Below are 23,770 nucleotides of genomic sequence, written 5' to 3'. Positions count from 1 at the left end.
TTCCAATACAATTCCAATTTTTAGACCCAGCCCTTAGTATCAATTAATAGACTGTGTGCAAAAAAAAAAAAGAGAGAAAGAAGAATATATATACAATTGCACAGTAAAGTATCCAGTAACCAAGCAGCAACTTGAAGCTATCCCTTAATTGTTCACCTGTTCAACAGAATTTACTGGATTTGTAGGGAGAGGTGGAAATCCTCGATTTAAGTCTCTCCCTCAGGGAGACTATCTTCCCAGTGAAGCTAACCTTAAGCCAGTAGGGCTGTTTTGGATCAGAAAAGAAAGGGAGCAAGAAGGAAAGAGTTGCTGAGTGCTGGAAGCTCAATCATTGACTTTCCTATTATGTTCTATCTTTCTGCTTGCTGACCTGAATGCCAGGCTGTATTTGTTGCTCAAAATGTGAATGTTCTTTTATTCCTGTATATTCTTTATTCTATCCGTCTATACGGGATATAGGAAAGTAGTGCCCTTGAAGTAAGGGTATTAGCACGACAAAGTATTCGAAAACTGGTGGAGTTCATTTTGTTTACTCTCCCTGGTTAAGGGTAACATTATTCCCCTGCCTTGACTTGCAGTTATTAAAGAGTCTATTAAGCAGGGTTGTTGAAACTTAAGTAGATGTCATTAAAAGGATATAAATTATATATAATTATTATAAGGTGTTAAAGATTACCGTACATACGTATTTTACTATTCAAATGTGTGGTATCAACCTGTGCACTTAGAATATATCTTGGCTCTCCTTTTGGCTGAAAAATAATTTTTTTATTAGTGGTAGCTGAAACCGTGAGCATTGTTTTTGTATTCAGGGAATATAAAATCAGCTTAAATAACTCTACTTAAATAGCACAAAAAGGGTGTTTAACCTGTATAAATATCAGGTTCCAAGATTCCACTGTGGTTCCCCTGTTGTTGTGGGTCTATACTAAGTTTGGTCACTGAAATATGTTTTTGCCGCCGCCAGGCGATAGGAACAACAATTAAGTACTCACGGTATTAAAGAGGTGAGCTTTTTCTTGGGGCTTAGCACAGTAGTGAACTCCCGTGAAACTCTATAATAATAATCTCATCTCCTAACATAATAGTGTGTTATAAGAGCTGTATCTTGAAGCTCTTTTGGTTAGTGTCAGATTAGTAGTGGTCAACTGGCTTCCTGCTAATGTATTGAAACTCATTTTTTTCTAATTGTGGTAGTTTGAGCACTGCTTTTGCATTAAGGGAATACAAAATTAGGTTAAAATATTTAAACTTAAACAACACAAAAAGGTGTCTAATTATTATAAATATCAGGTTCCAAGGTCCCTAGACTCTACTGATGTTCTCTCGTTGTTTAGGGAATATACTAAGTTCGGTCAGTGAAATTTGTTTTTTTTTCCCGCCACCAGGCGCTAGTAATAATAATCAAATTCTCATTGTATTAAAGAGGTGTGCTCTTTCCTGGGGCTTACCACAGTAGTGAATTCCCGTGAAGTTTGTAATAATTATCTAATTTTCCTATATAACAGTGTGGTTTAATAATTGTATGTTGAAGTCCAATAAGTTAGCCTCAGAATAGTAGTGGGCAAATTGAAAATATAACTCTCCCCTTCTCACAATTCACATAGTATATTGCACCTAAACACTTAAAGGGACAGTCTAGGCCAAAATAAACTTTCATGATTCAGTCTGTCAAAAGAACTGAAAAAAGGGGCAGTTTGCAGAGGCTTAGATACAAGATAATCACAGAGGTTAAAAGTATATTAATTATAACTGTGTTGGTTATGCAAAACTGGGAAATGGGTAATAAAGGGATTATCTATTTTTTAAAACAATAAAAATTCTGGTGTAGACTGTCCCTTTAATACACTAATTCCCCACCGCAGAGCTTTCTCCCCCCCCCCTTTTTTTTTTTCTCTCTATCCGTCCCTTCTCTCTGCTTAATGACACTATTGCACGACATTAACTAAATCCACAAGATACACTACACCAACTTTAAAGCTTTGCACTACTCTTTTGTCTTTTTTTTTTGTTTTTGTTACTTTTCTTTACTTCACTTTATATGGAGAAATTTGTTTATACATCCAAAAATAAGTCGCCCACTATGCCACCTAGAAAAGACAAACAGAAAGCTAAAAGCTATACTTCTCTTTCACAAGATAGTATAACAGAAGAGCCCGTTATAGCTCAGACAAGTCTAGACGTTCAACATATGGTTGAGCAATTCTCTTCCTCAATGTTACCCCACCTCGAGTTGATTAGACAAGATGTTGCAGCTCTGTCACTGGAAGTAAGACAGTTTAATAATAGATTAGACGAAGCTGAGGCTAGGATCTCTGAAATCGAAGATAGACTGAACTCTCGAGAACAAGACTCTAAATATTATGACACCACAATTAAGAAACTTCAGGATAGACTAGATGATCTTGAATATCGATCTAGACGTAACAACTTTAGAATATTAGGAGTCCCAGAAACCCAAGAATTTGCTGATCTCAATAAGTTCATAGACAAAGTTTTGCCAAATTTATTAGATATGCCCAGCAGTCGAGCTAAAATAATGACCGAAAGAATACACAGGATAGGACCTGAGAAAAATAGACCTGATGGCACAATTGCAAATAGACCTATAATTGTTAAATTTTCACACTTTCAAGATAAGATAACCATCCTGAGCTATTATAGGGGAAAAAAAGCCACAGTTCTCTTAAAAGACAAAAAAATACTAATATTTCAAGATTATTCATTGGAGACCTCTACACGTAGAAAAGAAATGGCCCCCTTTTGATCCAAATTAATAGAGAAAGGATTTAATGCTTTCCTGTTATATCCAGCTAAAATTAAAGTACTAAAGTCTGGAGCCTGGTACGTACTAAACAATAAAAGTGAAGCCAACTCTTTTTTGGATATTTTAGGTTGATCATAAGTATACGGCTAGGAATAGCCAACATCTGCTTTCATGTAAAATTTAACATGCAGGAAATATTAACCTTAATAACAAACCCTATTAAGCGTAAGGCCATACTGAAACATTTAAAGCTATGTAATGCCCAAATTGCCTTCATACAGGAAACCTATCTAGTTACGAACGAAGTCCAAAAACTTAAATCAGGATGGGTTGGGGAGGTAGTGGCTACTGAGGGCAACAAAAGGAAGAAGGGTGTAGCAATATTGTTTCACAGAAACTTAGATTATAAAATAACTCACAAGTATATTGATGAGGAAGGAAGATTTATTGTGGCACAGGTAGTAATAGCTAACCATAAATATACTCTTTGTAAAATCTATGCTCCAAATAATGGCGATAAAGAGTTCTGGAAGAACTTAACTAGAAAACTAACGAACTATATAGATGAGGGTTTGATTATCGGGGGCGATCTTAACTTAATTTCACAATACCCCCTGGACCGCCTACATAGAGCTAAAGAGAAGAATAAAAAAAAGATACAAGGCCGAGATAAACCTCCAAATTTTTTTTAAAAAAAAAACTTAAATTTAGTAGATATTTGGAGATTTCAGAATCCGGACTTAAAAGAATATACATGTGAATCCAAAACTCACAAAACCCTCTCACGAATCGACTATTTCTTAATAGATAAAAAAAACTAACAGGTAAGGCATCAGGGGCATCCATCTCTTCGATTATCCTTTCAGATCATGCTCCTATTACATTGCAGCTGCAGTCTGATCCGACAAAAAGAGCTTATGTCTCATTCAGTTTTCCAAAATATCTTATTAATAATCCCAAGTTTAAAAATTGGTTAAATAAAAAATGGAAAGAATATATAAATAACAATCAAAACTCGGTTCAGAATCCTGAGACTATGTGGGAAGCCTCTAAAGCTGTCTTGCGGGGAGAAATAAAGGCATACTCGTGCCATCTTAAAAAAAAAAAGAATAGTGAGCGTAGTACTCAACTATCTAATCAATTAGTTAACACATATAAGGCCTACTTAAGAGAGCTGTCAAGTGAGAGGTGGAGTGCATACCAACAAGCGAAAAAGGAGAGGGAAATATTTATGCAACAGAACGCGGCTAGAGAAGATTAAAAGCAACCGCAAATTATTAGACATGGAGTTAAGATGGGCAAATGCCTTTCTAGTCTGGTCAAATTGTCTAAAGGCACAAGCTCAATTTTGGCGATAAGAAGCGACAAGAGAAGATTGACCCAACCTAATGACATCAGTGCTGAATATTTGCGACATTATAAGCAAATCTTTTCCTCCTCCGTAAGCAACAAAGACAACAAGAGAACATTCTGGGAATTATGTAATTTACCATATCTTTCAGAGGAAGAGTTAATAGACTTAAATAGACCAATTGAGCAGGAAGAAGTCGAGAAAGTAATTAAGCAATTAGCTTGCAACAAAGCTGCAGGGCCTGATGACCTTCCAAATGAATACTACAAAATCTTGCAGAATAATATCCTAAAAAATCTTGTCCAGTTATTTAATCACTTTTACACCGAAGGTGCGAGTTTTTCTAAAGAATTTACAAAGTCAACAATTATTTTAATTCCCAAAAAAAGGTAAAGGCCCTGAATCGCTAGAAGCATATCGCCCAATATCGCTGCTTAATTCAGATTATAAAATATTAACATCAATAATTGCAGCGAGACTTCAGAAGCTGTTGCCAAACTTAATACATAGCGATCAAACAGGGTTTAGTAAAGGTAGATCTTCCTTTACCAACTTAAGGAAACTTCTTTTAACAGTAGACTATTATAACGCACAGGTAAAAGAGATTACGCAATTAGGTGGCAATAAGGCAGTGATTGCCATCAACGCCGAAAAAGCTTTTGATGCAATTGAGTGGCAGCATCTCTTTGATTCTCTAGACCGTTTCAGCTTAAAAGGTAACTTTCTTAATTTTATTTACAAACTATACGATAATCCACTTTCAGCTCTAGTGGTAAATGGTTTACTGTCAGAGAGCTTTCAATTGAATAAAGGGACCAGGCAGGGGTGTCCGTTGTCTCCCCTGCTTTTTAATTTAAGTATAGAGCCCTTAGCATTTGTGTTGAGGAACAACATGCAAGGTATTAAAGTAGGCCCCAAGGAGTTCATATTATCACTTTATACTGATGATCTTCTGGTGTTTATCAGTAATGCTGGCGAAAATATTCCAAAACTTATGAAAATTCTTGATAGTTTTAGTTCCTTTTCAGGGTACAAGGTGAACTCCCAAAAATCTGAAATACTATGGGTTCAAAAGTCTGAGATTATAGAAGTGAATGTCCTTTTAAAGAAGTTAAAAGTTTGAGGTATCTGGGGATTAATGTTAGTATATCTCCAGAAAAGTGGTATGAGGAAAACTTAGCAGGCTTAATCACCAAAGTAGAAACTGACCTGCAAAGATGGTCTAATTTTCCTCTTACATTAGCAGGTAAAATAAATCTGGTTAAAATGATAATTTTCCCCAAATTCTTATACATTATGCAGAACATGCCCTTATTCTTAAAACCTTTTGATTTAAGAAGGCTAAATAAAGCTTTCAGAATTTTCCTATGGGGGAAAGAGAAGGCTAAAATATCTTTGAATAGACTTTCCCTTGAAAGACATGCGGCGGGCTTTTGCTTTCCATGCCTTCAAAAATATAATTGGGCTTGTCTAGTAAAAATTATTCCAGACTGGTTGTTAGATGTGGGTCACTTTCAATTAAAGGACTTAGAACAGGATCTTTTCCTTCCTTTCTCTCTCAAAGCCGTTATCCACTTAAATATGTCTAAATTACCTATTTTGATGAAGAAGATGGGCACTTTTAAAAATCCTATTATTGCATGGCACAAGATTTGTAAGTTTATAAAAGCTGATCATAGCTATTCTAAATATCTACCTATTATAGGCAATCCGCAATTTATAAATAAGATCTATTCAAAACTAACTATTAAACAATATGACACATCAATTGATTCCGAGCAAGAAATCAAAAGATTTTTAAATAAATGGATTGATTTCTTACAAAGTTTACCCATTGGAGTGCAGAAACAATACATGTTTCCATTTCGAAACTCCATCTTTGTATTAGAAGCCTGTCTTAGAGGAGAACTGCCTAATTGAGGCTATGTGCATTTGGGGAGAGGAGAAGGGAGATACGGAGGGGTTTTCTTTCTCTCTCTCTCTTTCCCCCCCCCCTCCCTTTTTTTTTATTTTGGCTTTGTTTTGGTTGTTTGAGTTTGTTTGAATAGGAATTTGTTTCTCCTACACAATTTAGCGATAAAAACAAAACAAACAAAACAAAAAAACGGTACTGAACTTCAGAGTTATTAAAACCAGCTCAATTTTGATAAAGTTAATTTTATTTTACTGTACAAATTATTCTGAAATGTTATCTATGTTTTTCGATTTCCTTAAAGATGCAAAGGTTACTTTATTTTGTATCTACACTTGCAAATTTTGAGACCCTGTTATATTTTTTGCTTGTATCCTTATTTTCTGAACACCCTGCGTGGTGCGTAAAGGTCGCTAATTCTATTTGTATTGGTTGCTTTCAGTATGGGTTGTAAATAAAGATTTTAAAAAAAATGCTGCTTAGAAATCCTTTACAATGGGAGGTGGCTACTGAGGAACTTTTGAGGTAAAATATCTTTCTTTTTTACATAGAGATGTTCATGAGATATTTTCTAGTCAGCTTTTTACAGCTATGCTGCATCACTTTCAAGTGTTTAAACATTTGGGTATTATGGCCCTTTAACTATTGTAAGTTCAAATAATAGCTTTTTACAAGGAAGGATACTAGATGTTGCAGGCAGATTATACCCTTGTATGCTCTTTATATCTCCTCACCAGTTATAAATCATTACAGATATATATGTGTAGGTATAGAGGAGATAACAAAATCTGGAGAGCTACGTGAAAAGCAGTATGACCTTAAATAAAAAATAAAAAAAGTACTTGCACGTTTGGAGTTTTTAGAAAAACACGGTATAACTTCTTTAATCTGGAAATGTCCTGGCTGATGTCTAGTAGCTTGACCAATTGTGTCAGTTTATTAAGCTTGTGCAATGTTCTTTATATTAAACAGTTTTCTTTATCCGGGGACTGGGCCTATAACCCAGTACTTCACTTGGAGGGTAAGTCTCTGACGCCTTGCTCCGTTGTATCCTGGAGCCAATTGCCCCCTCGTATTCAGCTGTACAACGTCTTGTCTCCTGTTCCCACAGCGGCCGTGGCCACACCGACTAGAGTTTCTCTCCTCTCTGTCAGATCTGCTCCCGCCTCACTCTTCGAGAAAGGGAACCTCCGCTCCTAGAGACAACAGGGTGAGTAAACCACTCCAGCTCCGTGTCCTCTGTAATAGGGCCGGTCTGTTTGAGCATAATCAGCCTCCACTACGATCCGGAACTCAACCAGGTGAGTCAAGCTGGAACGCTCAGGATCTCTTAGTTAAAGATGTCCTCATCGGTCGGTCGAGCTTACCGAGTAATATCCCTCACACCTCGGTTTAAAAAAAAGGTAGAAGTTTTCATGTGCCGGATTCAGTGTTATCTAATTTCTTTTAGGCACAACAACTTCGCTCTCTGCTCTCAGTAGTTTATGAGCTGTGTAAGCCAGTCGCTTCGGCTGCGGCTCTAGGAAATGAGCCTAGGTCGGCTTCTGACGGACTTCCAAGTCTTACCCTGGTGGCAGTAGGGTAGTGTCCTAGGGAGTATATCACATACTCCAACAACGAACCATGACAGGTGTTAGTTCTCCATCGAGCTCCTGTAGGTAACACGCTACTTTCACGTGTTCCGTCTAGCTCCTCCTTTCAGGAAGTCGGTGTAATAGCTTCGGGTGGGTTTAATTTTAAGGTTAGGGCTTTGGGCCGCAATAGAGCTAAATGCCCTTTTAAAGGGCAATGCCCATCCAAATGCCCTTTTCAGGGGAATGGGGAGCTTATTTTTTTTAGTTGGGTTTTATTTGGGGGGTTGGTTGTGTGGGTTTTACTGTTGGGGGGTGTTTGTATTTTATTTTTTTTACAGGTAAAAGTGCCGATTTCTTTGGGGCAATGCCTGGCAAAAGGCCCTTTTAATGGCTATTGGTAGTTTAGGCTAGGGTGTTTTTTTTTATTTTGGGTGGGCTATTAGATTAGGTGTAATTAGTTTAAAGATCTTGTAATTTGTTTTTTATTTTCTGTAATTTAGTGTTTTGTTTTTGTAAAAATAGCCCACAGTAAAGAGATGATTACATTTCTGGATCTAAAAATATATAATAAAAGAGGGTAAACTACTGTCCACTCTATATAGTAAAGAAACCAACAAGAACTCCATTCTTTATGCTACTAGCAGCCATCCAGTTGCCCTCAAAAGGGCTTTGCCGATATCCCAAATGAAAAGGGTGATACAAAATAATTCAGAACAAGTTAATATGGAAAACCAATTGCCAGAGCTAACTCAACAGTTCCAACAGAGCGGCTACAAAGCTAGAGCATTGAATAAATGCAAGGATAAAGTCAAGGAAGACACACAGGCTCCCTGCTAGAGGTGACATTTAGCAAAGAAGATGTTGAATCCACTACGATGGTACTCACATACACCCAGGGTGATGAGAGTATACCATGGAGACAATAAAGAAAGCGTGGTTGCGCCTGTAACTATTAACCTTTAAATGGGTAAAATAGAAAAGTCTAAAAGTGGATTGTACAGTTCTAAACTATATTCAAACCAAAATATGTAATAATATGAATAAATGTATGTTAAAACTTCATCAATGACTATACAAAGATACGGTTAAATCAATATAATTTTATTCAATAAAATATCCCTCAATTGTATTAAAATATAAATAAATGCAATAATAAATTTATCATTTAAAGACTGGCCAGTCTAACAAAAACTGAATAATCAAATCTATCTTATTTTTAAAAAAAAGAAAATAATCAAAATGTATCTTTTTTTTAAATATATCTTATTTTTTTAATAAAAGTCAGTATATTGCATCAGTAACCATCAGGGAACCATTCGAGCAATATCCAACACTAATTCAAAAATAAATATATTTATAAATTCATAAATAATGAAAAAAATGTTATTCTCAAATTGATACAATTAAAATTAATACACTCTAAAAATATATACAGCAAAAGGGTAGGCTATCTTATGTGACTACTATTTTTAACAGATATGGGTATCTAAAACACTTTTGGTCCAGTTAAATTAGTGAATAAATGAATCCGTATGACTTTGAAAATAGGGGAAGGCAAAGAATTTTTCCAATCATTTAGTTTCTCAAATATTCTTCAGCAGGTACCGGTAAATGCTACTTTAAAGTGCTTTTTATCAGAACAGAGTCAGTGTAATAATCGTTATTGTCTTAACGGAGTCTTACTTTTTTTGTTTTGTTTATGGAAAAAAACAAACAGTCCTGGATTCACATAGGCTCCAATGTGTCCGCTGTATCTCTGTCTGTACAGCGGACACATTGGAGCCTTTGTGAATCCAGGAATGTTTGTTTTTTTCCATAAACAAAACAAAAAAAGTAAGACTCCGTTAAGACAATAACGATTATTAAACTGACTCTGTTCTGATAATTTTTCAAAGTCATACGGATTCATTTATTCACTAATTTAACTGGACCAAAAGTGTTTTAGATACCCATATCTGTTAAAAATAGTAGTCACATGAAGATAGCCTGCCCTTTTGCTGTATATATTTTTAGAGTGTATTAATTTTAATTGTATCAATTTGAGAATAACATTTTTTTCATTATTTATGAATTTATAAATATATTTATTTTTGAATTAGTGTTGGATATTGCTCGAATGGTTCCCTGATGCAATATACTGACTCTTATTAAAAAATAAGATATATTTAAAAATAAGATATATTTTGATTATTTTCTTTTTTTTAAAAATAAGATAGATTTGATTATTCAGTTTTTGTTAGACTGGCCAGTCTTTAAATGATTCATTTATTATTGCATTTATTTATATTTTAATACAATTGAGGGATATTTTATTGAATAAAATTATATCGATTTAACCGTATCTTTGTATAGTCATTGATGAAGTTTTAACATAGATTTATTCATATTATTACATATTTTGGTTTGAATATAGTTTAGAACTGTACAATCCACTTTTAGACTTTTCTATTTTACCCATTTAAAGGTTAATAGTTACAGGCGCAACCACGCTTTCTTTATTGTCTCCATAATCTATTACCAATTTATCTAGGTTTTTTTGGTTTATTTTGGTTGCCTAGTGGAGTTACAGAGACATTAATAATAATATCTTCCATTTGCCTCTGATGAGAGTATACCGGTCATTATTAATAAGTATTGGCCCATTGTAGAATCGGATACAAAATTACAGTTTAAAAGGTGTGAAAGCCCCTAGGATAGGGTACCGGAGGGGAAAATCTCTAAGGGATCATCTCATTCAATCGTATCCCAGGGACTGCTACACATCCAAGTCTTGGATTCATCAAGCATAGGGCTGCCACAGGTGTCTGGGAGGTGTTACCTGCAACGGTCCAACGACTGGAAAATTATTTAACTATCCGTATAAAAATAGAAAATTCTTCCTAAGACATTGCAAAACATGTACGACGACCCATATAGTCTACTTATTACAAAGCCCATGTCGGAAATTTTACGTGGGCAAAACAGTTGATACCCTGAGAACTAGGATGGCCAACCATAGAATGGCGATAAGAATAGCCCTAGAAAAAAAGGAATCTGAGCAGCCAGTGGCGAGACACTTCGCTGAAGAAGGGCACAAGGTCTCAGACCTGAGATACACTATAATTGACCACATACCACCACCAACTACAAGAGGGGGAGATAGAGCCAGGACCTTACTTCAATGTGAGTCACGATGGATTTATATTCTTGGTACCCTGAGCCCCAAGGGACTTAATACCAATCTGGACTGGCATTGCTTCTTATAATATGGAAGAATTCCACAAAGACTTAATGAGAGCCCCTTTTCCATTTGTCAACAATATCATTCCCTTTTCTCTATCTGTATCCTCCAATATCTGAATAAGCTAGAATTTCCCCTCCCCTTTTTTCCATTATATGCATAGTCTCTATGTTTATTTACATTATCCTCTATGTTTATCGTTTTCCCTACCTCTTACTACCTTTTTCCTCTAATTATTATTGATTTTATAGTTGTCTCTATATTCCATTCATTTGGACCATCTTTGCTTGGTATTCTCTGTCTCTATTCATGTCCTGAATACTAGCCACTGGTTTTAAGCTTGTATTAGAATTTAATGATCATGCCTCAAACATATAGGACATATGTATTCTCTGGTACTCCATGTCTGTAAATACATTAGGCTAATAGATATTTTGTATAATTACAATTATCGAAAATTCGAGGACCTTAAGTGCCAGTAGTAATATTTGCTGCAAATTGTTATCTGACTATCACTAATGTATGTATATTTCATGTGTTGTTGTTTTTACAATTATGTGCACTATTTTCACTCCAGGTGCGGACACATGGCGACGGGTAAATAATGCATGTCATCCGTGAGACAGGAACAGGAAGATGATGTCACGGGCATCCGGAACGCCACCGACAGCAGCGAGGCAAGCAGTTCACGGTAGAGGGTATAAAAGTAAGACTGTTTTTAGATGTGTGTAATTTTTGTATGAAGACGGGGTGACCACGAAACGTTACAGCATTTTGGGATTAAAAACCCTGCTTTAAAAGTCCCTGTGTGTATCCATTTCTACACTGGATTATATATATATATATATACATATATACACACACACACACACACACACACACACACAATGTCATAGATAGGATTGCACAATCAAACCTTCAGTACTGCCAAGGTGCACTGCTGACATCAAATCCAAGTACTTCCAAAAAGCAGGCACTCACTGGACTTTTCTTAAAACATATAAATTTATTTCAAAAGGTTAAAAGACAAACGTTTCGGCACTGCATTGTGCCTTTGTCAATGTCATAACAAAAACGAACAAACAGAGTGCAGCTCCACACCCCAAAATCAATATTTACACATTAAAAACATACCCCTTAAATAGTATCTGAACTACCTTGTAAAATACCGCCATTCATCTGTGTACGCCGTTCCAAACACCTAGTCCTGACGTCACGCTGACACGCTAGTCGTGCCTAGCGTGATGACGCATAGCACGGCGTTGCCATAGCAACGTCAGAAGCGTCTCGTCGGCGTATTTGCCAGATGATGGGGACACTCCGGATTTGCTGTGCGCATGCTCATCACTTTACATTATAGCTAGCAAAGTCGTTGCCGTTGGTAATAGTGGTAAACAAAACACATTAGCACAGCAGCAAACTCTCTGGGTGTTACCTACATATGGCTAAGGAAGAAATTAACCACTTATTGCACTAAGGTCACAACTGTTAAACCCATAACGGTATCCCACAATGCGCTGGAACATAAATGTATAGAGCATTCAATGCGCAAAACAACTGCTATCTAGCTCTGTCACCATAACGCATTGTGTTACCTTAGTTAGGTTCATAAAACACATGAATGTTATGGTGCAATAGTGGCTCAATATTACAGATATATTATCACAAGCAGATTAGTTGTAATAGATGCATAATCAAAATGTATCAGCACTTGAACATATGCCACCAAGGACATAAAAGACATGAACCCCTTGATCTTAAAAACAACCCCCTATGTACTTCAAACCAATGAGAGTATGGTAGGTGGGAATAAAAGCGGACACCCTAGACCCCTCTTTGTCTTCTAAGCAATGGGTTATTTTTAATTAGTTATTTCTAATAGAATGGGCTAAAGTCCAATGTGGTGTTAAGTCCCTTCGGAGTCAGAGTTCCCAATTTATAAATCCATCTGCTTTCACGTTGGAGTAGTTTTTAACCTCTATCTCCACCCCTAGGATTAGGGGGGATATGATCAATGAGCATAGATCTAAGGCTAGACACAGAATGTTTAAGATGCGCACAGTGGCGTGCCACTGGTTGATCCGACTCACCGCTCTTTAAAGCCACACGGATGGCAGGGCGATGATTTGCCATCCTATCATGGAAGGAGGTGGTTGTTTTTCCTATGTACACAAGAGAACACTGACAGGTGAGCATGTAAATCACAAAAGTGCTGGTGCAACTTAGGCAGTAATTTATTTTAAACCGCTGCTTCATATGGGGATGTTGGAAGGAATCTCCCTTGCACATGCTATTACATGTGGTACAGCTCCCACAGGGGAAGCACCCCTTCTTTGCTGACTTCAGCCATGTCTCCTTTCTGTAGTGATCTACAGGGTCTGATTTAACGAGGATGTCCCTCAAATTTCTTGCCCTCCGGTAGACCACCCTTGGAGGTGACAGCTTCTGGAACGGTAAGGTGGGATCAGTGCCAACCACAGGCCAGTGGCGGCGTGCAGCATTCAATATACCTTCACAACCAGGTGTGAATGTGGTGATTAAATTGAGTTGTTCCGTTGTATCCTTGATATGAGGTTTGGTGTCATATCTGGTATCTGCCCTCAGTAATTTCTCTTGAATATCACAGATATCCTTCATAGGATAGCCCCTCTTATTCAATTTTTCACCCATTTCTTGCACTTGCATCATCTGTAAGGGTGTCTCGCTGTTGTTTCTCAGTGCCCTGGTGAGGTGGGAGGTGAGAATACCCTTTTTCTGGTGTTTAGGGTGAAAGCTACTGGCGTGTAATAATGAATTGCGGTCTGTGGGCTTAGTGTACAACTTGGTACCATACCGCCAATTACCACAGTCATTCACCCTAAACACATTAAGGTCCAAAAAAAAAAAAATCACACTAACAGTACTGAAATCTAATTTGAATCTGATTGGGCTGGCCATGAGGTTCAAATGTGACATCCACTCACGCAATGACAGTTCACCACCTCTCCATATAAGGAACACATCATCGATGTAGCGGGTATAAAATGTCACTTGAGGATGTTCAAACGGTTTCATGAGTTCTTGCTCATACCATGCCATGTAGATGTTTGCGTAAGTGGGTGCCACATTCGACCCCATGGCCGTACCAGCCACCTGCAGGCAGTAACAATCCTCAAATTTAAAATAGTTTTTCTACAAACAGATAGTCAGCAATTCACAAATGAATTCAATCGGTGGACCTGTATCATTATTAGTCACCATGGACCTGACAGCCTCCACCCCCTCCACATGGGGGATCACAGTGTAGAGCCTGTCAACGTCCATGGTGACCAAAATGTCATCCTGCTGTAAATCAGTAAAGCCTGCAAGTATCCTAAGCAGACTAGGTGAGTCTTGCAAATATGACCTAGTATTCTTAATCGCTTGCAAGAAGGAATCAATATAGATGGCAAGATTAGTAAGAACTGAACCCCGGGCAGAGACTATAGGTCTGCCCGGGGGGTTCACAAGTGTTTTATGAACCTTCGGTAGGAGATATAGTACAGGGACTTTTGGGTGATCAGTTATCAGGAAATGTAATTCCTTTTCATTGATAAAGCCTGCCTCCAAGCTACACTGTAAAAAAGCGTCAATGGCTGCTATATATATATATATATATATATATATATATATTTCCAACTGATTCCTCACATACTTAAAAGTCCAACTCACAGCTCTTAGTTTTACATATGTATTAATTGCCGCAAGGCCTCTTGTCTATAGTCTGTGTAATCAAGTACCACGATAGATCCACCCTTGTCAGCAGGGCGGACAATGACTGATCTATCGCTGCCTAGCTCAGTAAGTGCTTTTCGTTCAAGCGTACTAAAATTAGGGTAAGATGTTATATTTGAAACCTCATTGATATTCTGTGCGAGTATTCTTGTATAGCTTCTGATGGAAGAGTTGGTATTAGGTGGTTCAAAAGTGGATTTCTTTTTAAATGGTTCAGGTGAGTAAGCCTGCTCCCTAAAGTGATCTCTTAGTTTCAATTGTCGCTGAAATCTGTGGATATCCACTAATCTCTCAAAAGTGTCTACTTGTGGGGTCGGGACAAATGATAAGCCACGATTAAGTAAAGCTATTTCAGCTTCACTAAGTGGTCTGCTACTAAGATTAAATACTATGTATTTGCTTCCTCTTTGTTTGTTTCCGATTTAGATTTATGGCCTCCCCTCCGTGTCTTACGTCTCTTTGGCCTTTTTTGGCCAAATTCTGGATCGGGGGCTTCATGGTGGACCTTGTGCTTACCCCTAAAAAAGGTTGTGATTGCTGTGTGTTCTCAGTTGATACTGTAATAGCTTGAGTTGCTTCAGAGTTTGCTGCTGTGCTGTGTTTTGTTTACCACTATTACCAAGGGCAACGGCTTTGCTAGCTAAAATGTAAAGTGATGAGCATGCGCACAGCAAATCCGGAGTTTCCCCATCATCTGGCAAATACGCAGACGAGACGCTTCTGACGTTGCTATGGCAACGCCATGCTATGCGTCATCACGCTAGGCACGACTAGCGTGTCAGCGTGACGTCAGGACTAGGTGTTTGGAACGGCGTTTGGAACGGCGGTTCAGTTCTTACTAATCTTGCCATCTATATTGATTCCTTCTTTCAAGCAATTGTTAAGAATACTAGGGCATATTTGCAAGACTCACCTAGCCTGCTTAGGATACTTGCAGACTTAACTGATTTACAGCAGGATGACATTTTGGTCACCATGGACGTTGACAGCCTCTACACTGTGATCCCCCATGTGGAGGGGGTGGAGGCTGTCAGGTCCATGGTGACTAATAATGATCATTATACAGGTCCACCGATTGAATTCATTTGTGAATTGCTGACTGTTTGGAGAAAAAACTAATTTTAAATTTGAGGATTGTTACTACCTGCAGGTGGCTGGTATGGCCATGGGGTAGAATGTGGCACCCACTTACGCAAACATCTACATGGCATGGTATGAGCAAAAACTCATGAAACCGTTTGAACATCCTCAAGTGACATTTTATACCCGCTACATTGATGATGTGTTCCTTATATGGAGAGGTGGTGAACTGTCATTGCGTGAGTGGGTGTCACATTTGAACCTCATGGCCAGCCCAATCAGATTCAAATTAGAATTCAGTACCGTTAGTGTGAATTTTTTGGACCTTAATGTGTTTAGGGTGAATGACTGTAGTAATTGGCGGTATGGTACCAAGTTGTACACTAAGCCCACAGACCGCAATTTATTATTACACACCAGTAGATTTCACCCTAAACACCAGAAAAAGGGTATTCTCACCTCCCAGCTCACCAGGGCACTGAGAAACAACAGCGAGATACCCTTACAGATTATGCAAGTGCAAGAAATGGGCGAAAAATTGAATAAGAGGGGCTATCCTATGAAGGATATCTGTGATATTCAAGAGAAATTACCGAGGCCAGATACCAGATATGACACCAAACCTCATATCAAGGATACAACGGAACAACTCAATTTAATCACCACATTCACTCCTGGTTGTGAACGTATATCGAAAGCTGCACGCCGCCACTGGCCTGTGGTTGGCACTGATCCCACCATACCGTTCCAGAAGTTGTCACCTCCAAGGGTGGTCTACCGGAGGGCAAGAAACTTGAGGGACATCCTCGTTAAATCCGACCCTGTGGATCACTACAGAAATGAGACATGGCTGAAGTCAGCAAAGAAGGGGTGCTTCCCCTGTGGGAGCTGTACCACATGTAATAGCATGTGCAAGGGAGATTCCTTCCAACATCCCCATATGAAGCAGCGGTTTAAAATAAATTACTGCCTAAGTTGCACCAGCACTTTTGTGATTTACATGCTCACCTGTCAGTGTTCTCTTGTGTACATAGGAAAAACAACCACCTCCTTCCATGATAGGATGGCAAATCATCGCCCTGCCATCCGTGTGGCTTTAAAGAGCGGTGAGTCGGATCAACCAGTGGCACGCCACTGTGCGCATCTTAAACATTCTGTGTCTAGCCTTAGATCTATGCTCATTGATCATATCCCCCCTAATCCTAGGGGTGGAGATAGAGGTTAAAAACTACTCCAACGTGAAAGCAGATGGATTTATAAATTGGGAACTCTGACTCCGAAGGGACTTAACACCACATTGGACTTTAGCCCATTCTATTAGAAATAACTAATTAAAAATAACCCATTGCTTAGAAGACAAAGAGGGGTCTAGGGTGTCCGCTTTTATTCCCACCTACCATACTCTCATTGGTTTGAAGTACATAGGGGGTTGTTTTTAAGATCAAGGGGTTCATGTCTTTTATGTCCTTGGTGGCATATGTTCAAGTGCTGATACATTTTGATTATGCATCTATTACAACTAATCTGCTTGTGATAATATATCTGTAATATTGAGCCACTATTGCACCATAACATTCATGTGTTTTATGAACCTAACTAAGGTAACACAATGCGTTATGGTGACAGAGCTAGATAGCAGTTGTTTTCCGCATTGAATGCTCTATACATTTATGTTCCAGCGCATTGTGGGATACCGTTATGGGTTTAACAGTTGTGACCTTAGTGCAATAAGTGGTTAATTTCTTCCTTAGCCATATGTAGGTAATATCTTGAGTTGCTTCAGAGTTTGCTGCTGTGCTAATGTGTTTTGTTTACCACTATTACCAAGGGCAACGGCTTTGCTAGCTATAATGTAAAGTGATGAGCATGCGCACAGCAAATCCGGAGTGTCCCCATCATCTGGCAAATACGCCGACGAGACGCTTCTGACGTTGCTATGGCAACGCCGTGCTATGCGTCATCACGCTAGGCACGACTAGCGTGTCAGCATGACGTCAGGACTAGGTGTTTGGAACGGCGTACACAGATGAATGGCGGTATTTTACAAGGTAGTTCACATGCTATTTAAGGGGTATGTTTTTAATGTGTAAATATTGATTTTGGGGTGTGGAGCTGCACTCTGTTTGTTCGTTTTTGTTATGACATTGACAAAGACACAATGCAGTGCCGAAACGTTTGTCTTTTAACCTTTTGAAATAAATTTATATGACAGCCATAAATAACAATAGCAAAACAGGTACTGCACTCACTGGATTAGTTTGAAAAATCACAAAAATGTTTTATTAAATTTTTGTGATTTTTCAAACTAATCCAGTGAGTGCAGTCCGTTTTTTTTATGATATATCATGTCCGCCCATCACTTGTTAAATCAGCCCCTCTATCTTCTCTTTACAATTTCAAATCTCTTCACTCTTTTTTTCCTCCACTCTTTCTTAACACTATACAGGTATACCCCGCTCATACAGCGGGTTAGGGACCGGAGCCCCGCTGTAAAGTGGAAACCGCCTTAAAGTGAAACAAGGCAGTTTTAGCTTTCTTTTCATTGTTTAAAATCTTGAAAACATGTTTGAACTAACTTATATTAGGGGTGCAATAGTGCTACGTTTAGTTTAACACTAGCACAGCAAGTATTCAATTAGTATTCAATAAATACTGTACCTGTAAAATAGTGACAATTACTGTAGTAAAATTTGCCAGACTATAGCACTGAGACACAGATTGCACTGCAATTCTATAAACAGAGTGAACTAAGCATAACAAAATGGTGCCATTCACTTTTCTCGCAATCTTACGATGATTACAGCACTGTTTCAAAATCCTTGGAGGTTGAACTTCAGCTCCACAAAGCGCTGTATTAGCGAATCGCTGTAAAGTGAAGCGCTGTAAAGTGAGGTATACCTGTATTTTTCTCTACTTTCACTTTTCCCCTGCAATCTCTCTCTGCTCCTGTTTATGGGGTCCATATAACCCTAGAGGAACAACATATCCTTGCCATTTTATGGATATATAATATCTCTTTAGATAATATTTATAGATATTTACTTGCTAACTTTCAATCGCCACTGTTAAAGGAATAGAAAACACCAAAAATCTTATTGCTTAAAAAGATAGATAATCCCTTTATTTACCATTCCCCAGTTTTGCATAACCAACACTGTTATAGAAATATACTTTTTACCTCTGCAATTACCTTGTATCTAAGCTTCTGCTGACAGCCTCCTTAACTCAGATAATTTGACAGACTGGCATTTCAGGCAATTAGTGTTCATTCTTAAATAACTCCATGTGCAGGAGCACAATGTTATCTATATGAAAACACATGAACTTACACCCTTTAGCTGTGAAAAACGGTCAAATGCATTCAGGGGGCGGCCTTCAAGGGCTTAGAAATTAGCATATAAGCCTACCTAGGTTTAGCTTTCAACTAAGAACAACAAGAGAACAAAGCAAATATGATGATAAAAGTAAATAAGAAAGTTGTATAAAATGACATGCTCTATATGAATCATGAAAGTTTAATTTGGACTTTACTATCCCTTTAATTTTCCACTCACCAAGGGCTAGTGGAAATTTTGAGCCCTGAGAGATAGATAGATATATATATATATAGGGGTGCTTTATTAAATTGGAAATAATAAATCATATCTTTTTGTAGGTCAAGTGCACTACAGTAAATGAATATAGATTGCCTTGTAGTGAGAATTTTCTTTTAAAGGGACACTGAACCCAAATTTTTTTCTTTCATGATTCAGAAAGAGCAGGCAATTTTAAGCAACTTTCTAATTTACTCCTAATATCAAATTTTCTTCATTCTCTTGGTATCTTTATTTGAAAAGCAAGAAATATAAGTTTAGATGCCGGACCATTTTTGGTTTACAACCTGGGTTGTTCTTGCTGATTGGTGGATAAATTCACCCACCAATAAACAAGTGTTGTCCAAGGTCTGAACCAAAAATTGTCTGGCTCCTTAGCTTAGATGCCTTCTTTTTCAAATAAAGATAGCAAGAGAACAAAGAAAAAATGATATTAGGAGTAAATTAGAAAGTTGCATGCTCATTCTGAATCATGAAAGAAAAAAACTTGGGTTCAGTGTCCCTTTAATGCGTTTATGCTTGTGAGGTGTCACTTTGGGAGTTCTGCTTATAAGACAGTAAGTAACCAGCCCTTAAATAGATATTAAACCGAGATTGTATTATAAAATGTTTAATTTGTATGTAAACAGATTGCAATATACATTATTTTGTCCCTTTTATTGTAATTTAAACATGAAATTTGCCAGTTTACTAAATTCCACTGTAATAGGTGCCGCCATGTTTGAACTTAAGTTTTCTATTTATCTCTCCTGCTGAGGACAATTGGGGACATAGATAAAGCATCCAATGAAAGACTGTGCAAACAAGGCTGAGTGGAACATAGAACTGTTAAACTAATTACCTAACTGGGATTTTACATAGCCTTATTTGCAAACTATATTTTATTATAAGATGTATAACTAATTGTTCTCAACAGGTAAGGGGAGGTAAACAGAAATACATACATATTATTCTAAAGCTTTGCTTTGAATGCATTATTATGCCCATCATATATATAGTAGGGATGTGCATATTTGCATTGTAAGTGAAACAAATCTCAAAAATGGCCACTGTTTGTGGTATTTGACGGTGTTCTGTCAGAAGAGTGAATTCATCAGACTAACTAACGGAAGTGACATTCTGTCAGCTGCCTGATAAATACATACCGCGCATGCACTCCTCGTTGTAGTCGCATTCCAAAGCAACTACGTCACAACCTTAACTTCGCTCTTCTGATAGAGCACCGCGCGCACTAGCTGCAGTTTGTGACCAGTTTAATTATCTATACTATAATAGCGCTTGTAACGCATATGTTGCCATCGTCATTTGTGCACGCATCCTAAGAAATGTTGGCTGCACGCGCATCCAAAACAATCCCATTAAAATAAAAAAGCCGTAATCTAAAAAAAAAAAAAAAAAAAAAAAAAAAGACACCCAAAAAAACCACAACATAAAACTCTGTTCTAAGAGAAGAGCGAAGTTTGGGGTGTGACATAGTTGCTTTGAAATGCGACTACGATGAGTAGTGCATGCGCGGTATGGATTTGTTATCAGATAGCTGACCGAACGTCACTTCCGTTTGCTAGGCTGATGAATTCGCTCTTCTGACAAAACAGCGGATTTCAGCACCAGATTTATTATTGTAAATGTGCAACACAAGTATCTGTTCAAATACAGATGTTTATGTGTTGCACTTTTACTCTAAATCTGGTACCAATATGAGCCGTATGCAGCAGCTTGTGGCCATTTTTGTTATTACACTAACAAGTGTGCACATCCCAATATTGTGTTTAATAGACCTTTAAGGACCAATTGTACACAAGCATGCATTTCCTCTGTTTCAAAAGCACAACAGCTTAAAGGGATACTAAAGCCAATTTTTTTTCTTTCATGATTCAGATAAGAGCATGGGATTTTAAGCACCTTTCTAATTTACTCCTATTATCAATTTTTCTTTGTTCTCTTGCTATCTTGATTTGAAAAAGCAGTACTGTAAGCTTTAGAGCCAGACCATTTTTTGTTCAGAACCTGGGTAGCACTTGCGGATTAGTGGCTAAATGTAGCAAACCAATCAGCAAGCTCTACCAAGGTGCTGAACTAAAAATGGGCTGGCTCCCTTTATTACTGCTTTTTCAAATCAAGATAACATGAGAACAAAGAAAAATTGATAATAGGAGTAAATTAGAAAGTTGCTTAAAATTGCATGCTCTATCTGAATCATGAAAGAAAAAAATGTGGGGTTAGTATCCCTTTAAATGTAATTCCTTTTCTAAGATAAAAAAGCAGGGGGGGGGGGCATATAGTGCTCTTTTAGATGAGAGAACTGTTTAGATATTCATGTTCCTTTTTTTTGGGGGGGGGGGGAGAGATTATTAAACACTTGCCACCTGACTGCAAAATGCTCGTATAAAATAGTCCCTCCTATGCCATCATATTAAGAGACATAACGCATCTTACTCAACCCTGGCCTATGCATAACCTGGGAATGTGAACCTTAGTATGGTTTTTTTATTATAAATAATAGGTTTCTATAAATTAGGTCTGTAACAAACTTTAATGTATTATAACAACTGATATAAAGGGGAAATAATAGTATTAAGTCGTAACTAATAAGTAGCATTAACGATCAAGCTTATTAACAAATCACACCGCCCCTCACCAGCGCTCCGCAGGTTCCCTATCTGTGAGCCCGTGGCCGCCATGTAGTCGCTGTCGGTGATGACTCGGATCCGGACCCCTCGGCTCTGCAGCAACAGCACAGCCCGGGCCAGAGATTCGCTGGAGAAAGTGAAAACGCAGAGCTCCAGGGTGCGTTGGGCCCTAAGGAGCCGCCTGAGGAGCCGGGAAAGCGCACTCTCAGTATGAGGAAGGCGGCATTGGCATTTAATCCCAGGGTACAGCAGTGGCTCGGTGCAGGTGAGTGGGACCGGAAAAAACAATACCTCCCGCACGGAGCGCCTCCTTTTAAACAACCAATATAAACTCTCTAAAGTCAGCGCCAATCCTAGGCCAGCGAGACCCAAAATTCGCCAGGGCACCGCACATAACATGGAGGAGTTTGATGGAAACATCGGAGGAACCCAAAACCACAGCTAGGAACTGTGCTGACGGCTACTATTGGGACTGGGCGGAGTCAGTCATCTGTAACTAACTCGCTTAACACTGCAAGAATGCTTTGTGATTAAACAACAAATCACAATATTTATATACTCATCTTAATGTGAGAATCCTTTCTACAGATATTCTAATGACTCAGTAGAAACTCATCTTTGTCTAGGTAAGTAGAGGGAATGAAGGAATTGAGGTGTAAAATGGTGTCACATATGATATTTAGCTTTGCAGTTTAGGTGTATGCTTTAAAATGTCAGAGTATTAGCCAATGGAGTTCATTTACCATTAGAGCCTATCCTTTTTGCACTTTTATGTTTCCTTAATTATATTTTCTTTCTTGAGTGGGTGGAGGATGGATGGTTGACACAAGGCCATATTATGGTTACTACAAGAGTTGCCAACTGCTCTCCACAAAAACACATGTCAACCAACAGATTACTGTGAAGTGGAACTCCTTAAAATACATTGTCCTGCTGCCTGTCAGAATATAAGGCACATTGACCTCATCAAACCTCAGACTGAACCCAGTCCCTCCAGCTGATCTCACACATCCACATCATACTTCAGATAAATTATTATGGTCTTTCAGCATCTCTCAGCCACATACCCATATCATATTTTAGATTAGTTCCTAGACCTAGCAACCACCTCAGCCATATTCACATATCATATCTCAGATTAATTACTTGGCCTAGCAACCATCTCAGCTATATACAAAACCAGATCTTTTTGTGCAAAACCAGATCTTAGTTTGTTTCACTTGCACAAGCGGATACTCAGCTCCGAATAAAGCCGAACACTGAAAATAGCCTCCTACTTCCACATTCGGCAGTGAACAAAACTGTCGAATGCACACATCTACAGTAGCCACGAAGTCCCAACTCAGCCAGATATCCAAGCAGTGGCGGTTCTATGGGGCTGTTGGGTCATGCTATGCACCTCCAAATGCACATGTGGCACCGTCATTAAAGGGACAGTCTAGTCCAAAACTAACTTTCATGATTCAGATAGGACATGTCATTTTAAATCATTTTCCAATTTACTTCTATAACCATTTTTTCTTTGTTCTCTTGGTATTCTTAGTTGAAAGCTAAACCTAGGTGCTTCATATGCTAATTTTATTTCAGGGCATTTTGACAGTTTTTCACCACTAGAGGGTGTTGGTTCATGTGTGTCATATAGATAACACTGTACTCACGCACGTGGAGTTCCTTGAAGCCAGCACTGATTGGCTAAAATGCAAGTCTGTCAAAAGAACTGAAATAAGGGGCAGTTTGCAGAGGTTTAGATACAAGATAATCATAGAGGTAAAAAGTGTATTGATATAACTGTGTTGGTTATGCAAAACTAGGGAATGGGTAATAAAGGCAATATCTTTTAAAACAATAAACATTATGCTGTAGACTGTCCATTTAAGCTGCTAATTGCCC

The 23,770-nt window shown here is 38.1% G+C and overlaps 1 protein-coding gene across 1 annotated transcript in view; it reads right to left on the bottom strand.

The window, feature by feature from the left end:
* PLD6 (phospholipase D family member 6) overlaps positions 1 to 22,300 on the bottom strand; it is an 80,230-nt gene extending 57,930 nt beyond the window's left edge. The window contains exon 1 of the mRNA XM_053694214.1: positions 21,889 to 22,300. Within this exon, the coding sequence (XP_053550189.1) occupies positions 21,889 to 22,300 (412 nt within the window). The remainder of the gene's footprint in view (positions 1 to 21,888) is intronic.
* Between the last annotated feature and the right edge of the window lie 1,470 nt (positions 22,301 to 23,770).

The sequence above is a fragment of the Bombina bombina genome, chromosome 11 (genome assembly GCF_027579735.1).
Source record: "Bombina bombina isolate aBomBom1 chromosome 11, aBomBom1.pri, whole genome shotgun sequence".
NCBI classification, from domain to species: domain Eukaryota; kingdom Metazoa; phylum Chordata; class Amphibia; order Anura; family Bombinatoridae; genus Bombina; species Bombina bombina.
Note: the sequence above shows the minus strand (reverse complement) of the source record. Positions and strands in the feature narration are given on the sequence as shown.